General features: G+C 42.2%; 1 protein-coding gene across 1 annotated transcript in view; it reads left to right on the forward strand.

Annotated features, from left to right (window-relative positions):
• The first annotated feature begins 5,308 nt into the window (after window positions 1–5,308).
• Window positions 5,309–16,753, forward strand: part of LOC128620299 (integrin alpha-2-like) — a 38,783-nt gene continuing 27,338 nt past the window's right edge. Inside the window, exons 1-2 of the mRNA XM_053645177.1 lie at window positions 5,309–5,557; window positions 13,144–13,267. Coding sequence (XP_053501152.1) covers window positions 5,503–5,557; window positions 13,144–13,267 — 179 coding nt within the window. The 5' untranslated portion in view covers window positions 5,309–5,502. The remainder of the gene's footprint in view (window positions 5,558–13,143; window positions 13,268–16,753) is intronic.

Genomic DNA, 16,753 nt, shown 5'->3' on the forward strand with positions numbered 1-16,753 from the left:
GGAAGTGGAGTAATGGCTAGTAATGTTGGCATGAATCATGATCCTAGCCGTCTGTGTATTGATCCATCTCATCTGTGCTTTAATAATTAATCATGTCTGATCTTATACGTTAGAAGCTTACATGATTGTGGTTGTGTGTACTGAACCAGACCGAGAGATTAAAGGCTCAGGAAACCATCGCAGGTGTTTCGAGTTAATTCTTCTCAAGTCGACATTTCTGTATTCGGATATTTTTGAGTTACTGGATTTTCGATTTCCGTGAGCCGTAAACCGTAATCATCGAGATTAAAACAAAACAAAGCTTTAAATATTTCACTTTATGTGTTACGAATCTAGAATCTATGAACGTTCCACTTTTTGAGTTAAATTACAGGGAAAGAAAGCAGCAGTTATTATTATTATTATTTAAAGCTGCAGTATGTGTTTTGGGCATTCTGGGATTTGGAGACCTCTCTGGTAAAATTGTGATATTGCAAGGAATTTTATTGTGGATTAACATTTTGTAGCATCAACTTAAACTGGGGTTTAAATTTCTTTTTGAACTAAAGAAGGTTACATACTGCAGCTTTAATGCAGAATGTCGCTTAGGGCCCCGGAAAAGAACAGCCACGTTTAATCACACATTTAATTTTAAACAAAGTAAGATGGTGATATATTGCAGCGTTAACGTGGGAATTTGTCTTGGGCCCTCAAAAGTGCAGAAATTACCCTTGCTGCAGCTTTCATTTCAAACAAATAAAAAGTTACATACTGCAGCTTTAAAGTGCAACGGCATTTAGGGTGCATAAAAGTCCTGAACAGCCATGATTACACATTTAATTTTGAGCAAAACAGGTTATGCAAATACCGCGGCTTTGAAGTTAGATGTTATTTTATGGCCCTGAAAAGTTTACAAAATATCCCTTTAATTTTGAACAGAATCGGGTACATACGGCAGCTTTAAAGTTGAATGTCGCTTACAGCCGCTAAAGATTCAGGAACAGCCCTGGTTACACCTTTAATTTTGAACAAAAATGTTATATACTGCAGCTTTAAAGGTTAAATAATGCAGCTTTCAAATAGGAGGACTCTTTAGATGACTTTTCAGAGCACTTTAAAGATTAAAGAAATAACCCTGACTGCCCCTGTCACTTTCAACAAAATGTTACACACAGCAGCTTTAAAGTAGGATGTCACTTAGGGAACCTCGAAGTTTCAGAAGCAGCCCTGCTACACCTTTTTTTTTTTTTTTTTTTTAAACTTAACTTTTAACGAACAACACCAGACACCGACTCTAAGTTTTTGTCATTTTAATTTTATCAAGTGAGAATTTTGGAGCCTTATTTTTGAGAAAGTGACAAAAATGTAAAAGATTTGATGAGACTGTAAACTTTTGACCTCAGTGATTGGGTGCATGATGGTGGAACATGTTGTGTAAGGATGTTTGTGGTTTAAATATCTTCATCCTGATCTAGTCAGAAGGCACTTCCAGGAAATGTACTGCTGTGTACAGAGATAAAGTGAGAAGACATCCACCTTGCACAAGATCTGGCACAGAGCAGAAGAAGAAACTCGTGTGACGTTTTATTCAAGCGAAAACTCTGAGAAATCGGAGAGGTTCGAGACGTTTACGTCTCCTTGCTGCGATCGCCTGCCTTAAATCGGTAACGTTCTGTAAGTTCTCTAAATTCCAAACAGCACTCGTGGACCTCAGCTTTCCATTTGTGAAGCTTCACCCGCTGAAAGGGGCGGGGCTCGTAGAGCCCGCTTACTACCACACAGTGGTTTTCAAAGTGGAGTTTTATTGCTGTTGAAAGCACACCGTGGCGTAAACGAGTCGTTCGGCGATCTGCTACGACGTGGAACGTGTTCGGTTAATTCGTGCCATTGTTACCATGGAAACCGAGGGAGGGGATTAATATCTGGAGACTTGTTTAACGATGAATGTAACAGATGGATGATATTACCACAACATCGTGACGTGAGGTTATTCTAGGCCTAGCATAATAATAATGTTGTTGTTGGTGTTGTTTTGTAAAAATAATACTAATACGTTCATTTATTTGTACATTTAAAATGCAGCCCAAGGTGCTTTACGGTGTGGAATAAAAAGCAGAGAAATAGTGAAACAAAAGGTCAGTTGTAAAAATGGCTAACCTTGGCTTACTTATTTCATTTAAAAAAAAAAAAAAAAAAAAAGTTACATACTGCAGCTTTAAAGTTGGATGTTTCTTAAGGCCACTAAAAGGTTCAAAACTAACCCTGGCTGCTCCTTTAATTTTGAACAAAAGTTACATACTGCAGGCGCGTACGGTGGTTTAGTGATTAGCATGTTTACCTTGGGGGTCCGGTTCCCGCCTCTGCTCTGTGTGCGCATGGTTACCCAGTTTCCTCCCCCAGTCGAAAAACATGCATTTTAGGCTGATTGGTATGTCCAAATTGTCCATAGTGTGTGTGTGTGTGTGTGTGTGTGTGTGTGATTGTGCCCTATGATGGGTTGGCACCCCATCCAGGGTGTCCCCCGCCTCGTACCCCGAGTCCCCTGGGATAGGCTCTAGGCTCCCTGTGGGTGGGTCGCACAGATGGGTTACATACTGCCGCTTTAAATAAGTAAATAAATCCTATTAATAAGTGCATACAAATACAAACAAAAGCATAATCATTAAAATAATAATGTACAAGTATTTCTAGTAATAAAAGCTGACGTGATAAACAATATATTTTCGCTGTTTTATTTTTTTTAAAATAGAAAAATAGATCTTTAAAAGACCTTTAAAGAATTATAACGTTAATAAATACAGTATTCTCGTGGCTAAGGTTTGCACAAGTTCTAGATTGTTTATGTTAGCACTGGGAAGTCCTGTGAGAAGTGCAGCATAGTGGAAGTCGGTCGGTTTAGTATTTAAGACATCCTGGGGAAGGTTTGAGTGAGCTAACTGGCCTGGCCACGCCCACCCCGTGTGATTCCTGCATGTTTCTGTGAAACTGCATTCTTCATCTACATGTCCTATCACGAACTCCCTCACCACATGAGGCTAAGTACATTTAAAGATGTCCATGTTATGATATAATGCACGTGGCGCGGTCACTATCTACTTCTAGTTAGCCGTGTACACCAGATGTACAAAAAAAAACACGCCTCACAGACGAATCCCAGGTGTAAATGTGTGCTCCTGCTCGTATCTTCCAGGTCCACAGGACCGTGATACTGAAGGAGGATTACTGAAGAGAAGGAAGTGAAATATTCTGTCGTCTCTCCTCATTCAAGACCGAATAACCACTATAACCTCGACTCTGATCTTCTGTCTTGGCGTTTCTAACACGCCAAGCGATCTTCCACAAGATATTATAACGCTATCTACACCACGGCTGTGTTGAGTTCTCCGTTCTGATTGGTCAAAAGGCACTGGTTCATTTTCTAGAACAGCAGCTCTGACAGTAGTGCAGGTTTATTATTATTATTATTATTATTATTATTATTATTATTAATGCGCTCGTTCTAATACGTTATCGTTTCTATAGTAACGGCTCGTTCGCGGGGACAAAGTGGCAAAGTTTTCTGTAAAGCGCGAACATTTAACGAGTCTCTCGTGTCCGAGTTTAAAAGAGAGGCTGGTGATTGTTTATAGCTGCTGTAACGTAAGCGAGAACAGGAATGCACTTTTCTGTCTGACATCACACACCGTTAAAGAGATTAAAAACAAACAAGATGGGGTTTTTTTCTTTTTTACAAAATAAATAAATAAGTAAACATTTGTAATTGTTGCCAAATCACTGTGGTACAAGAGGAATAAAACACTTAAGGGGGTGCTGTTACGGGTAAATAATCAGCTTGAGGTGGTAACAGTAACCCAGCTTCATCAAACCAGCCTGGTGTTGATTGTTTTGCTAGAATTGCACAACACGAGAATGTTCTTTGACCACATCATCATCGTTTAATCTCGGACTCGGATCTGGTTCCCCAAACTTCATTCAGTAAGCGTCCATGAGTCAGCTTCACTCCACAGAATCACTGACTCTGTTTTAAAGGGAAATGTTGCCCAAGCACTTATACTTACATCATCAGACTCAAGCAGGGGTGATGAATGAACCTTTTAAACGTCACACTGTAATTCAGGGAGTCTAACTGAGAGCTGATTCACTGGACACTGTGGGAGTTCACTGAGCTGTTAGTGAATCAGGTGAGCCAGGGGTATACTGTGACTCTCCCCCTGGAGTCTCAACCCCATAAAAGGAAACTCTTTCTCCGTTTGTTAAAAGTTCTAGCCCAATCGCGACGTCCCCTGTTCCCCAACAGGGTTGCCATATTGTGTCTTTTTCACCCAGTGAATGCATACATATCAATGCAAAGGGTGATGTTAATTTACCTCGGGGTATTTTTTGTTTGTTTGTTTGTTTGTTTGATAAGCTATTCAATACCCAATACATAATACCTACAATAAAGACGTCAATACAATCGGTTCAACTTTACTGTCAGAGTACGAGTACAGAGAGGACAATACATGTAATAAAAATGATATAATTTATTAGGTTATGTATTTATTTGATTGTTTGTTTATTCATGCCCATGTGACTGTTACAAATCAATATAATTATACTATTGTTTGATTGTTTGTATATATATATTGTTGTATATATACACAACAACCAGTGCAAATCAGGTTTATTGTAAAGACGTACAGACTTTCAGCTGTTTGCGATCAACAAATCAAACAAAAGCAATTGAAATAGTTTGACACAACGAATGATTCAGGTGTTTTCCCCCAAATTCAACTGAAAATGCAACTTATAATGATTTAACTTAAAATTATTCACCCCCTTCATGGCGAGCATCTTTAGAGCTCCATTTGCTGTTATGACCTGCTGGAAACGAGATGCAGAGCTTCTGCAGCGTTCCTGAGGAATCTTAACCCGTTCCTCATGAGCACTGTCCTCCAGTTCAGTAATATTCTTGGGTTTGCGTGCTGCAACCGCCGCCTTCAAATCCCACCAGAGATTTTCTATGGGGTTCAAGTCATGTGACAGTGATGGCCCTGAAGAATCTTCCAGAACTTCTTCTGTAACCAAGCCTTGGTGGAATTTGAGGTACGCTTGCGATCATTGTCCTGTTGGAAGGTCCAATGATTCCCAAGCTTCAGCTTCCTCACAGACGGCATGATGTTTTCTCCTAGGATTTCCTGATGCTTCAATGAATCCATCTCGCCTTCCACACGCTGCAGGTTTCCAGTGCCAGAGGATGCAAAGCAGCCGCAGAGCATCACCGAGCCCCCACCATGCTCGACTGTGGACAGACGTACCGCTGATCCATCGTGCTGAAAAGTTCCAGTTTTGTTTCATCGTATGTATGTATGTACTTTCTACAATCTGGCAACCCTGACTGTATTTACTTTGTGTGAGCGTTTGAAGTCTCTCCCAGCCCATTCCGCTGCTCTGTGATTGGATGAATCCGCGCACACTCATGAAGTTCCTTTGAGTTTCCCGAGGAGGAAAGTTAGCGCGAGTCCTGAACGATTCACCGTCAACATGGACCTGAGGAAGCGCGTGCTTCTGCCGGTGCTGCTGCTGCTGATTTTACAGGGTGTGTTTATACATTTCAGACATTTTAAACCACAGAATATTCCAGAAAAAAAGACTCAAGGGTTACAGTGTAGTTTGTGCATGTGACTGGGTTTAAATTAAAAGGTGATGTGATCTATCTGCGCTTAGGTTAATGAATGTGTACAGTCGCGCGCGTGTATATAGAGGTGACCAGATTACAGTGTGTGTGTGTGTGTGTGTGTGTGTGTGTGTGTTTTATAACAGGAATATGGAAATGTAAGTATGTGTGTAGGAAAGCTGCGTGTCATGTCTAAAATTGTTCAGTTTTATTTGAACTTTCTCTAGAAATAGATCAAAGACACGCCGCCTACTAAATTATTAACATAATGAAAACGACATTCTGTGAAGTACCCGGATGTCAATTCAGTCATTCACGAGCCACACAGATTTGCACTGAGGTAAATTAAAACGAAATGAAATAAATTAAACAGTGAACGTGCCAAACTTCGCATCTTTAGTGCTAATATCTTTTTTTTTCTCTCTGTTATCAAATTATTAAGTAACTTTGGGCACGCCTTAAGCTAGGTAAATTTAGGACACGCCCCAAATGTATTAACTTTAGGACATGCCCTAAACCTGACAGCCTCTTGCTCTTTTGGCCCCTTTTTGGAAAAAAGTAGTTCATGCATGAACAAAAAAAGTAATAATGTAACAACAAACTAATTTGCATATTCATTGCATGGTCATTATTGTTCGCAGGAAAAGAGTTTTGTCCGAATACAAATGATTTTAGTTTGTGTTTTGATAGTGTTTTGAGAACAATGGTGATCGGTTGTTGGGGGAAAATGGTGCTTGGTCATTGGTTGTTGAGAGCAATGCTGAGCAGTGATTGGTTGTTGGGGAAAATTGTGTTTGGTCATTGGTAGATGAGAACAATGGTGATCGGTGATTGGTTGTTGGGGAAAAATGGTGAGCAGAGATTGGTTGTTGGGGGAAAAATGGTGTTTGGTCATTGATAGATGAGAACAGTGGTGACCGGTGATTGGTTGTTGTGGAAAAATGGTGAGCAGAGATTGGTTGTTGGGGGAAAAATGGTGTTTGGTCATTGATAGATGAGAACAGTGGTGATCGGTGATTGCTTGTTGGGGAAAAATGGTGAGCAGAGATTGGTTTCCCAGATGAATGCTGATCACTGATTGGTCTTTGGGAACAATGGTAATAAATGATTGGTTTGGTGATTTGGCCTTGGGAACAGTAGTGATTGGTCATTGGGGAAACGGCTCGTGTGATTGGAGGAGTTAACTCTGTGTGTTCTCTGTCACATGACAAGTTTTTTGTCTTATAAGCTTCAAGACAGTGAAGAAAGATCGGCTGGTGAAGGAAGGACTGTTTATTGCTGCTATACCGCAAGTGAGAACAGGAACTAACTTGTTTAGCGGATGATCCGCAATATTAAATGTAACTATGAATGGATAAAAAGTATGACCTGTTCATTAATAAATAAATAACCGCTGCAGTATACGAGGAATAAAACACTTCGACTTAACAGTAACTGCACACAGAGTGTTTTATTTCTTACTTACTGCCTTAGTTATTTCTTACATAAGATAATATAAAGGGGGTGTAAACATATGCACTCGGCTGTATCGTGTCCTGCTGAGTCTGTAGTGTTTGTGAACATGTTGTAGTTGTAAATGGTCCAGACTGCTTCGCTAAAGTGGGTTAGCCGGCTTATTGGACACAAAGCAGCCAGTGAACTGGAACTGTGTTGGAACTGAATGAGCAGCATTAGACGATCTGACCTCTCTCTGTCTTTCTCTCTCTCTCTTTCTCTGTATCTCTTCCTGTCTTTCTCTCTCTCTTTCTCTGTATCTCTTCCTGTCTTTCTCTCTCTCTTTCTCTGTATCTCTTCCTGTCTTTCTCTCTGTCTGTTTGACCCTCTGCCTGACCCTTCCATTACAGGCCCTCTCTCATATCCCGAGTTTAATCTTAGCTCTGTCTTTTCTCCAAAGCCCTGCCGCACCACTTCTCTCTCTCTCTCTCTCTCTTCAGTGTTTAAGGGTTGCTTTGTGTTCTGGCCCTGTGTATCTGTTCCTGCCTCAAGCTGTGTTTTTTTTCTTACCACTTGCCAACTTATCGAGTGGATGCATGTTTTGCCCCAGTGTCGCTTTCAGTGCACTTTCTCTCACGCTTTTTTTTTTTAATTTCCTGTGCCATCTCGCTATTTAAAGCTATGCTGCGGTGCCTTGTCTTTCCTTCTGTCTTTGCTATTTGATAACACGTTTACCGCTCAGACAATCAAACACTTTTACAAGACGCACATCTCTAAATTGAGTCTGCTGAGACAGCAATTAATATATATGTTGCTCCGTTATGTTTTTATTTTTCATAATGTCCCACCTCGCAAAGCCCTGTTTTGTCATAGTCTGGTTTAGTTTTTGTCTGATTAGTGTTGCTGCATTATTTTTGTACAGACCGTTTCAGAGACAAAGTGATTAGTCTTTGGAAAAAATGGTGATTGGTTGTGAACAGTTGGGAACAGTGTGACCGGTGATTGGTTGTTGGGAACAGTGGTGATCGGTGATTGGTTGTTGGGAACAGTGGTGATCGGTGATTGGTTGTTGAGAACATTGGTGATAATAATTGGTTGTTGGGAATAATGGGGATCGGTGATTGGTTGATGTGAACAGTGGCAATTGGTTGTTGGGAACAGTGGTGATCGGTGATTGGTTGTTGGGAACAGTGGTGATCGGTGATTGGTTGTTGAGAACATTGGTGATAATAATTGGTTGTTGGGAATAATGGGGATCGGTGATTGGTTGATGTGAACAGTGGCAATTGGTTGTTGGGAACAGTGGTGATCGGTGATTGGTTGTTGGGAACAATGATCAGTGATTGGTTGTTGGGAACGTTGGTGATCGGTGATTGGTTGTTGAGAACATTGGTGATAATAATTGGTTGTTGGGAACGTTGGTGATCGGTGATTGGTTGTTGGGAACAATGATCAGTGATTGGTTGTTGGGAACGTTGGTGATCGGTGATTGGTTGTTGAGAACATTGGTGATAATAATTGGTTGTTGGGAATAACGGGGATCGGTGATTGGTTGATGTGAACAGTGGCAATTGGTTGTTGGGAACAGTGGTGACCAGTGATCGATGGGTTTTCATAGAGTTTCTAGTGTTCTATCCAGTCGTCTCCTGTAACGGCTTCCTCCAAGACACGTGAAGTCAGCCAAACTGCTACTCATGCTGCGCGACTGGGCGGCACAACACGCTCAGAAAGTGCTACTTGCCCTCGGCCACATGCATGAGCTCAGAGATGCCCACGATTGGCACGTGTCGATGTGATTGTGATTGACTGACAGGGAAAAGAGAGTATGCACGTCCCGTCCTGAGAGCTCAGACAATTGTGTTCTGTCGGCTCCCAGCCATGGATGGTTGTAGCGTCGTAGGTCCTGTTCACACCCGGCATTAACATGCGTCCTGGGTGAATCGGATCGTAAGTGGAAACCCGAGACGCGTAGCCGTTCACGCCGTCGTCTTTAGGGCTGGACGATATATCGATTTAATATCCATACCGTGATAAACGATTACACGATACACTTTTCTGAGGTATCGTTGGTTCGGTGACGTATGTTTTTAATAATTACAAATGAAATGGTACCGATTTCATGCCGTTGCTTTGATGCAGTTTTTAAAGAATGAATCGTCTTTGTAGGCGTTCAAGAAAAGTACCACCAAGGTTTATTTTACTAAGTTTATGTTATCGTAGTTGTTTATTGTGATACGCAACATATATCGTAGAAATGTCCTCAAGTATCATGATATGATATGATATGATATGATATTTTTTGGCATATCACCCAGCCCTAGTCGTCTTTATTGGCAGAGAGCTACAGTTCGGTGCCATTTCCAAACAGTCTTGTACTGATTACGTATTTTCTGGTTGATGCAGTAGATCAGACACTCCTTCGCCGCTGTCCAGGATGCATCGAGGTGCATTCATGTTCACACTACATGTTCACACATGGCCGAAAGCATCCCAGACCACCTCTAAATATAGTTTGAGTGATCGGATCACAGTGCATCTTCGAGACACCTCTGACCCCGTTCACACCGGGACTCGGTGCCGTCCAATTGCTATCCGATCCCCCAGGACGTATATTAACGCCAGGTATGAACAGGGTCTTAGGGATTTGATCTCCAAAAGATAAGGTGAGCGTTTTTTCCGACGCACCACTCAGGAGCCCCTCAAGTATGTGTAGTGTTTTATCTAAAAAATAAAAATAAAAAATGCAGATGTAATCATGAAATGTTTTCTTTTGTCCTGGTGCATGATCCCCACCTGAAACCTGCAAATCTCGGCACCTCTTAAAGCCTTTCAAAGCTAAGTTTGCAGTGAATTTCCGCCGAAGTGTTAAAAATGTGGCTTGTGGTTCTGCTGTCCTCAGCTTAACTTATTCCAACTCGACCCAAAAAACAAACTTCAGCTATACTCGGTGTGTTCAACTGCTTGGACAATCAAATCTGTCAGTCATCGGCGTGTTGCTGGATGTGTGGAATGTCTGGAAATGTTGACTATAATCTTTGGGATGTGTTAAATCTCAGGCGGTGGATTTGTTTTGAAGCGATTAAATTAGCCAGGACATGTTCGGTGTCTGATTTTAGTTTCGCACTAACAAGTACAACTCCAATTCCGAAAAAATTGGGACATGCTCGCACCCGCACTCTCTGTTTACGCAACCATGCGCTTGTAATCCGGGCAGAATGTGGTTTGGAGTTGTCCTGCTCTGGATGGCGGCGTATGTTGCTCCAAGATGTGTACATTTCTTTCTGCAATAATGCTGCTCTCACAGATGTGCAAGTTACCCATGCCATGAGCATTTACATGCCCCCATACCATGTGCACTGACACCCACACCATGACATCCGCTGGATTTTGGACCTGACGCCGATAACAGCTCGGACGGTCCTTTTCCTCTTTGGCCCGGAGAACACGACGGCTGTTTTGTCCAAAATCTATTTCAAACGTCGACTCGTCGGACCAGGAAACTCGATTCCACTGTGCTACTGCCCATCTCAGATGAGACCGAGCCCAGAGAAGTGGGCGGAGCTTCTGGACAGTGTTGATCTACGGCTTCTGCTTTGCATAGTCAAGCCTTAACCTGCATCTGTGGATGCAGCGGCGAATGGTGTCGAGTGACAAAGGTTTACCAAAGTATTCCCGAGCCCATGTCAGGATCTCCATTACAGACTCATGACGGTTTTTAAGACGGTGACGTCTGAGGGATCGGAGATCACACACATTCAGAAGTGGTTTTCGGCCTCGCCCTTTACGCACCGAGATTTGACCAGGTTCCTCGAATCTTTTAATTATATTGTGCGCCGTAGAAGGTGAAAAACTCCATTTGTCTTTGGGGAATATTCTTCTCAAAGTGTTGGATTATTCTCTGATGCATCTGTTGGCAGATTGGCAAGCCGATTTCTCGCTCTTGAAGGACTAGGCCTTTTTTGGAGGCTCCTTATACACTGCGATTAGACGATTGCCTCACCTGTTTCACGGCACCTTCTTATTTCAACTCGTCACATCGTTATTAATCATAAATCGCCCCTGTCCCAACTTTTTTGGAACGTGTTGCAGGCATCAATTTAAAAATAAAGGTTTATCTTCAAAAAACTGTGCAGTTGATTAGATAAAACGTCAAATACCTCGTCTTTATACGTCTTTTGTTTAAATACAAGTCAAAGTACCTTCACAGATCACTCCTCTTTGTGTTTATTAGCATTTTAACACTGTCCCAACTTTTTTGGAATTGGGCTTGTAATAGAAGGTCTTTTCTTTTTTCTTTTTTTCCAGACAACATCGTTTAGAACTGTAATCTCATCTTTAAAAATGGGCAAGGGTAACGCTCGACACGATGCTACCAGCATCATGCTTCACAGTGAGGTTGGTGTGCACATGGTTATGAGTCGGTATACACACTAAAGAGTCCTCGTGTGTGTGTGTGTGTGTGTGGGGTTTATGCATTACTGCTACTCAAACATTTACGAGCACTCGTGTCTTACATAATCTGCGCTACTCTAAATATTTCTGATGCGGCGCGCCTCCGTTCAGTCCTGATTATGTTGGGATTTCCAGTCATGGCTTAAACGTCCCGGTTAATCTTCCTAGGAATGGTTGAATTATTCCCGTGCACGTAGAAACGTCTAGACCGTGTGATTAAGCATCGCAACAAACAAAAAAAAAGTCCCTCTCGGAGAAGTGTCAGCACTGTGGGAGGAAAAAGGTCATTTTTGTGGCTGGTGTTGGTTCCTGTGTCGTTTCTGAGGAAGTCAGGAGGAGACCGAGACGTTTTAAGAGGACGTGAGCTCGAGTGGAATTTGTTCGGACCTTTTTATGCAAACAGGCGTACGAGCGATGCAGAATTCAGTCCCAACTCTAAGCTGTTTAAAGAGCGGACGGTCATAGGAACGATTCAGTAAATATCAGGGAGGAAAAAATCGTCATGGACAAATAAATAATTATATAATGTTTTGTACTGAGTTTAATTATTTCATAGACTGGTGTTGCATTTTTGTGTGTATGTGTGTGTGAGACAGAGTCTGTGTCTCTACAAGTTGGTTTATGTGTGGGGTGTGTGTGTGTGTGCATGCCTGTGAGAGAGAGAGAGAGAGAGACCGATTGTGTCTGCAGGTTGGTTCATGTGGTGTGTGCATGTGAGAGAGAGTTTGTGAGAGTTTAGATGTTATGGAGTGTGTGTGTGTGTGTGTGTGTGTGTGTGTGTGTGTGTGTGTGTGTGTGTGTTACACATACTCGTTATACATTCCATCAGAACGCATGAATGAAGTGTTTTATATTAATGCACTCATTCTAATTCGGTATGGTTTCTATAGTAACGGCTGATTGACGGGGGCCGTCCTCGCATTAAAACACTGCGTAGTTGAATGTACAAGAAAAGGCAAAAGAAGCAATCACTTGTGGTTTGTGTAATATGTGTGTGTGTAAAGGATGGGCCTTGCTCTGTGTGTCTATTACAGTGGTCAGGAACCTGTGGTCTTTCACATTGAGGTTGAGTTGACAACCCATCGTCGTCTGGGTGACATCGGATAGTACGATTATAAATAAGTCCCTTCTATAACGGTGTACTACATGATCAAATAGTGCAATTGTGTAACCAGGAAATTCATTACAGTTTTGTTGAACTGATGATGACTTGAGTGCAAAAGTGTTCATTTAGCCATCGTAGCATCGTGACTGTTCCTATGAATTGAGGTCCAAAGCCATCTTCATGTTTTGTTTTGTTTTGTTTTGTTTTTTAAGTAGTACCATCCTCAGTAATCTCAACGATCTTTGGGCTGCACCATGTGGGGCATCAGGATGGACCGGGTAGGTCCGGGGAGCAGAAGGGGTCAGGAACACTGGTATCTCAGGACTAGCATGTGTAGCTCGACCGAGAGTTCCATCCCAGTTCACTGTAACACTCTGTGCCTGTGAACCCTCCAGATCTGCTCCTTTACCTAAGGAACAACTATTAACAAATTAAAAAATTGACTAAACAAATAAGTTTTAATATTTGTGTGCGTATGTGTGTGTGTGTGTGTGTGTGTGTGTGTGTGTGTGTGCAGGTTGGTGTATTGAACACACTCAAGGATTTAATGTGGGAACATCAGGAGCTAAAATTTTCTCGGGCCCAACAGTCGATGAGTTTGGATACACAGTGCAGCAGTTCAGCAATCACCAGGGCAAATGGTAAGGACTGTGTGTGTGTGTGTGTGTGTGTGTGTGTGTGTGTTCTAGATTAATTAGTAAATTGCATATTTGTGTAAAACAGAGACGGAATGCTGTCTCTCTTGCCACCATCAATAAAAAACCAAATCCTATGAATATGTAAATTCAGGCTGCCCCCAAAACCTACATGCCCCACCCCTTTTCATGGAAAATTAGTGCTGCAATGTCTGCATTTGCACATTACATTCTTGTCACATGTTTAACATTAACTCAGATTTTCCAGTTTATAGATTAAATAGATTTTATATACAAGAAGCCACACCCACTTCATTGGGACCAACAGTTAAAAAGGCCTCGCCTCCGACATTAGGACTGGCACACACAGGCCACACCCCCTTCATTGAGACTAACAGCTACAAGCATATAGGCCACACCGCCTTAGTTAAGACACATAGACCACGCCTCCTTCAGTGAGACTGAGGCACACAGACCACGCCTCCTTCACTGAGACTGAGGCACACGGACCACGCCTCCTTCACTGAGACTGGGGCACACGGACCACGCCTCCTTCAGTGAGACTGAGGCACACAGACCACGCCTCCTTCAATGAGACTGAGGCACACGGACCACGCCTCCTTCAGTGAGACTGAGGCACACAGACCACGCCTCCTTCACTGAGACTGAGGCACACGGACCACGCCTCCTTCAGTGAGACTGAGGCACACGGACCACGCCTCCTTCAGTGAGACTGAGGCACACGGACCACGCCTCCTTCAATGAGACTGAGGCACACGGACCACGCCTCCTTCAGTGAGACTGAGGCACACGGACCACGCCTCCTTCAGTGAGACTGAGGCACACGGACCACGCCTCCTTCAATGAGACTGAGGCACACAGACCACGCCTCCTTCAGTGAGACTGAGGCACACGGACCACGCCTCCTTCAATGAGACTGAGGCACACGGACCACGCCTCCTTCAGTGAGACTGAGGCACACGGACCACGCCTCCTTCAATGAGACTGAGGCACACAGACCACGCCTCCTTCAGTGAGACTGAGGCACACGGACCACGCCTCCTTCAATGAGACTGAGGCACACGGACCACGCCTCCTTCAATGAGACTGAGGCACACGGACCACGCCTCCTTCACTTACAGCATAAATAGTTGCTGCAGATACGAATACATATCTATATAATACACTAGTCCAGATATTTTCTTTCTCCACACACATACATTTAAAAAAAAAAAAAAAATCTGCATATTTGCATATCCTAGCTGCATATTTCTCCATATTTGTCCTAGCTTCACCCACACTACAGAACGTGCACGAGCACTTCCTCTTGCACTTTCCTGTGTTGGTGTGATAGGGTCTGCAGACCATAGATCCCTTCGGAGCATGGTTTCTCTGAAGCTTATCTCGGAAGAAATGGGTTCCTTCCTTTCATTTATTTCACAAACAAATGCAGAGACTCCGTTTCGAGCCATGCCATGGCTTTCTCAGCGTGCCTGCGGATGCAGCAGACGGAGCGTGGACAATATTCAGGAAAGCGTTCCAGTGAAAAACTCTCCCCTACACGTCCAGGCTTCATTGTGTTCCTGGGGTTTTTAATGAAATCTTCACAGAGCTTCACTTTGCATATCTCGGCTCTCGCTTTGGATAGGGTTCTGTGTTAGAGCAGCGAAAGGTTTCGACACTTTGACCACTTGCGCACTCAAATTAACGATTCATCTTTATAAAGTTAATTAGACAGACAAGCAGTTTTTTATTTTATTTTTTTTTAATAACATTTCTTTTCTGACATTGCACATGCACTAGAAATCATCCCACAGAGACGAATCTGTACTTTTTATTTGTTAAAGTTAAACGCGGTCGATTTTAAATTTTCGAATTTGAGCCTTTATTCAGAAAGACCAGTTTGCTTTTGAGAACTTTTACTTTCTCTATAAATACCTTTGAGACCACATCGAAAGAATGATGCAAAGTGACTGAAACCGAAACTCCGGCCGAGCGCACATGCTGCATCGAAGTACCATGATCTCACTGTTTCTACTGCTGAGTACGTTGTTTATCTAACTTTGGCATAAATAATTATTGATTTGTGTAATACCTGATTTTAAAATCTTTATCCTAATTTACTTGCATAGAGTTAGGATGTCACTGATAAAACCAAGCTTTGTTGTATTTTTGTTCTTCAAAAAAGTGAAACCAGGGACACATTTTCGTTCAGCATTTTTATTTATTTCTAAGTAGCCAAAAGTTTAGGGTGGTCCATAGCACATTTTGCCACATGGTTCGGGGTGATTTTATACAAGTTGGATGTTTTTTTTATGAGAAAGGGCTTCCGTCTAGCCGACCTACCCCATAGCCCAGACATGCGAAGAATAATTTTGGAGGGACGTCCTGTTCTTAGTGATGTCACTGCGGTGCTCCATGTCCTCTCTTTGTCGATGATGGCCTTCACCGTGTTCCATGGTACATCTAATGTTTTGGGAAATATTTTTGTACCCCTCTCCTGATTGATTCCTTTCGCCAGTGAGACCCTATACAGGCTTTTTAAGCTCATTCTGAACACCACATCCACAGTTATAAAAGGGTGTGTAGACCTGCGCAGCGAGGGTATTGTAACTGTTTGTTTTGTTTTTTTTCGTTTTCCTATTTTCCTCAAATGTTTCTGATTTTTGTTTTTCACTTTAATTTTTATACCTCGTAATTTCAGATTGAGTTTGGGGAAAGTGCTGACAGTTCAGCAGGGGTGTGTAGACTTTTTATATATCCACTGTGTGTATATGTGTAAAGAGTCCTTATTTAAAGACTCATCTCTACACGTGGTTGTGACTCCAACCTGATTTCCATCTCTGGAACTTCCTGGCTTATCTTTACCCGAAAATAGGTTATTATTCACGGTCATCTTTAGACGTCTGGATGTTTTCAACCCCCCAGCCCGGCCTCAGGAAATTCCCTGACCGCTTCTTAGCAATGATGCAACAGTCCTGACTCTGACTGTTTATTAAGACGAGTCATTTCCCGTTCCTTTATTGGCTGGGGCTGATGTCATTTTGTCCTGCTTCCGAATAACTTGGATGCTCAGTTAGCCTCTGACGCACACATACCAAACTCACACACTCCCAAAAACAAACATTTACACACACACACACACCTACACACGGAGCATTTCGGAGGCCCAGAGAAGGAACCAGGCAACAGCTATAAAATACACATCACGGTCCGTAGCAGAACATAAACACTGATAAAGTTTTCGAGCGGACTTTGAACTGTGAATATCCGTATCTGATACCTTCTATAACCATTATTTAAAAACCCCGTGTAGTGAGCATATACTGATTTTCTGCTGGATTTTACCTGTGTCCCGGTTAATCAAGCTAAATACAAAATCAGGGGAAAAAACAATACTTTAGGTAAATAAATATATAAAAATCATGAAACTCTTTTTTTTAAATTTTTTTTTTAATTAAATAATTTGATAAAATTCCAACATTTCCTCTG

This window comes from Ictalurus furcatus, chromosome 16 (genome assembly GCF_023375685.1).
Source record: "Ictalurus furcatus strain D&B chromosome 16, Billie_1.0, whole genome shotgun sequence".
Taxonomy (NCBI): Eukaryota; Metazoa; Chordata; class Actinopteri; order Siluriformes; family Ictaluridae; genus Ictalurus; species Ictalurus furcatus.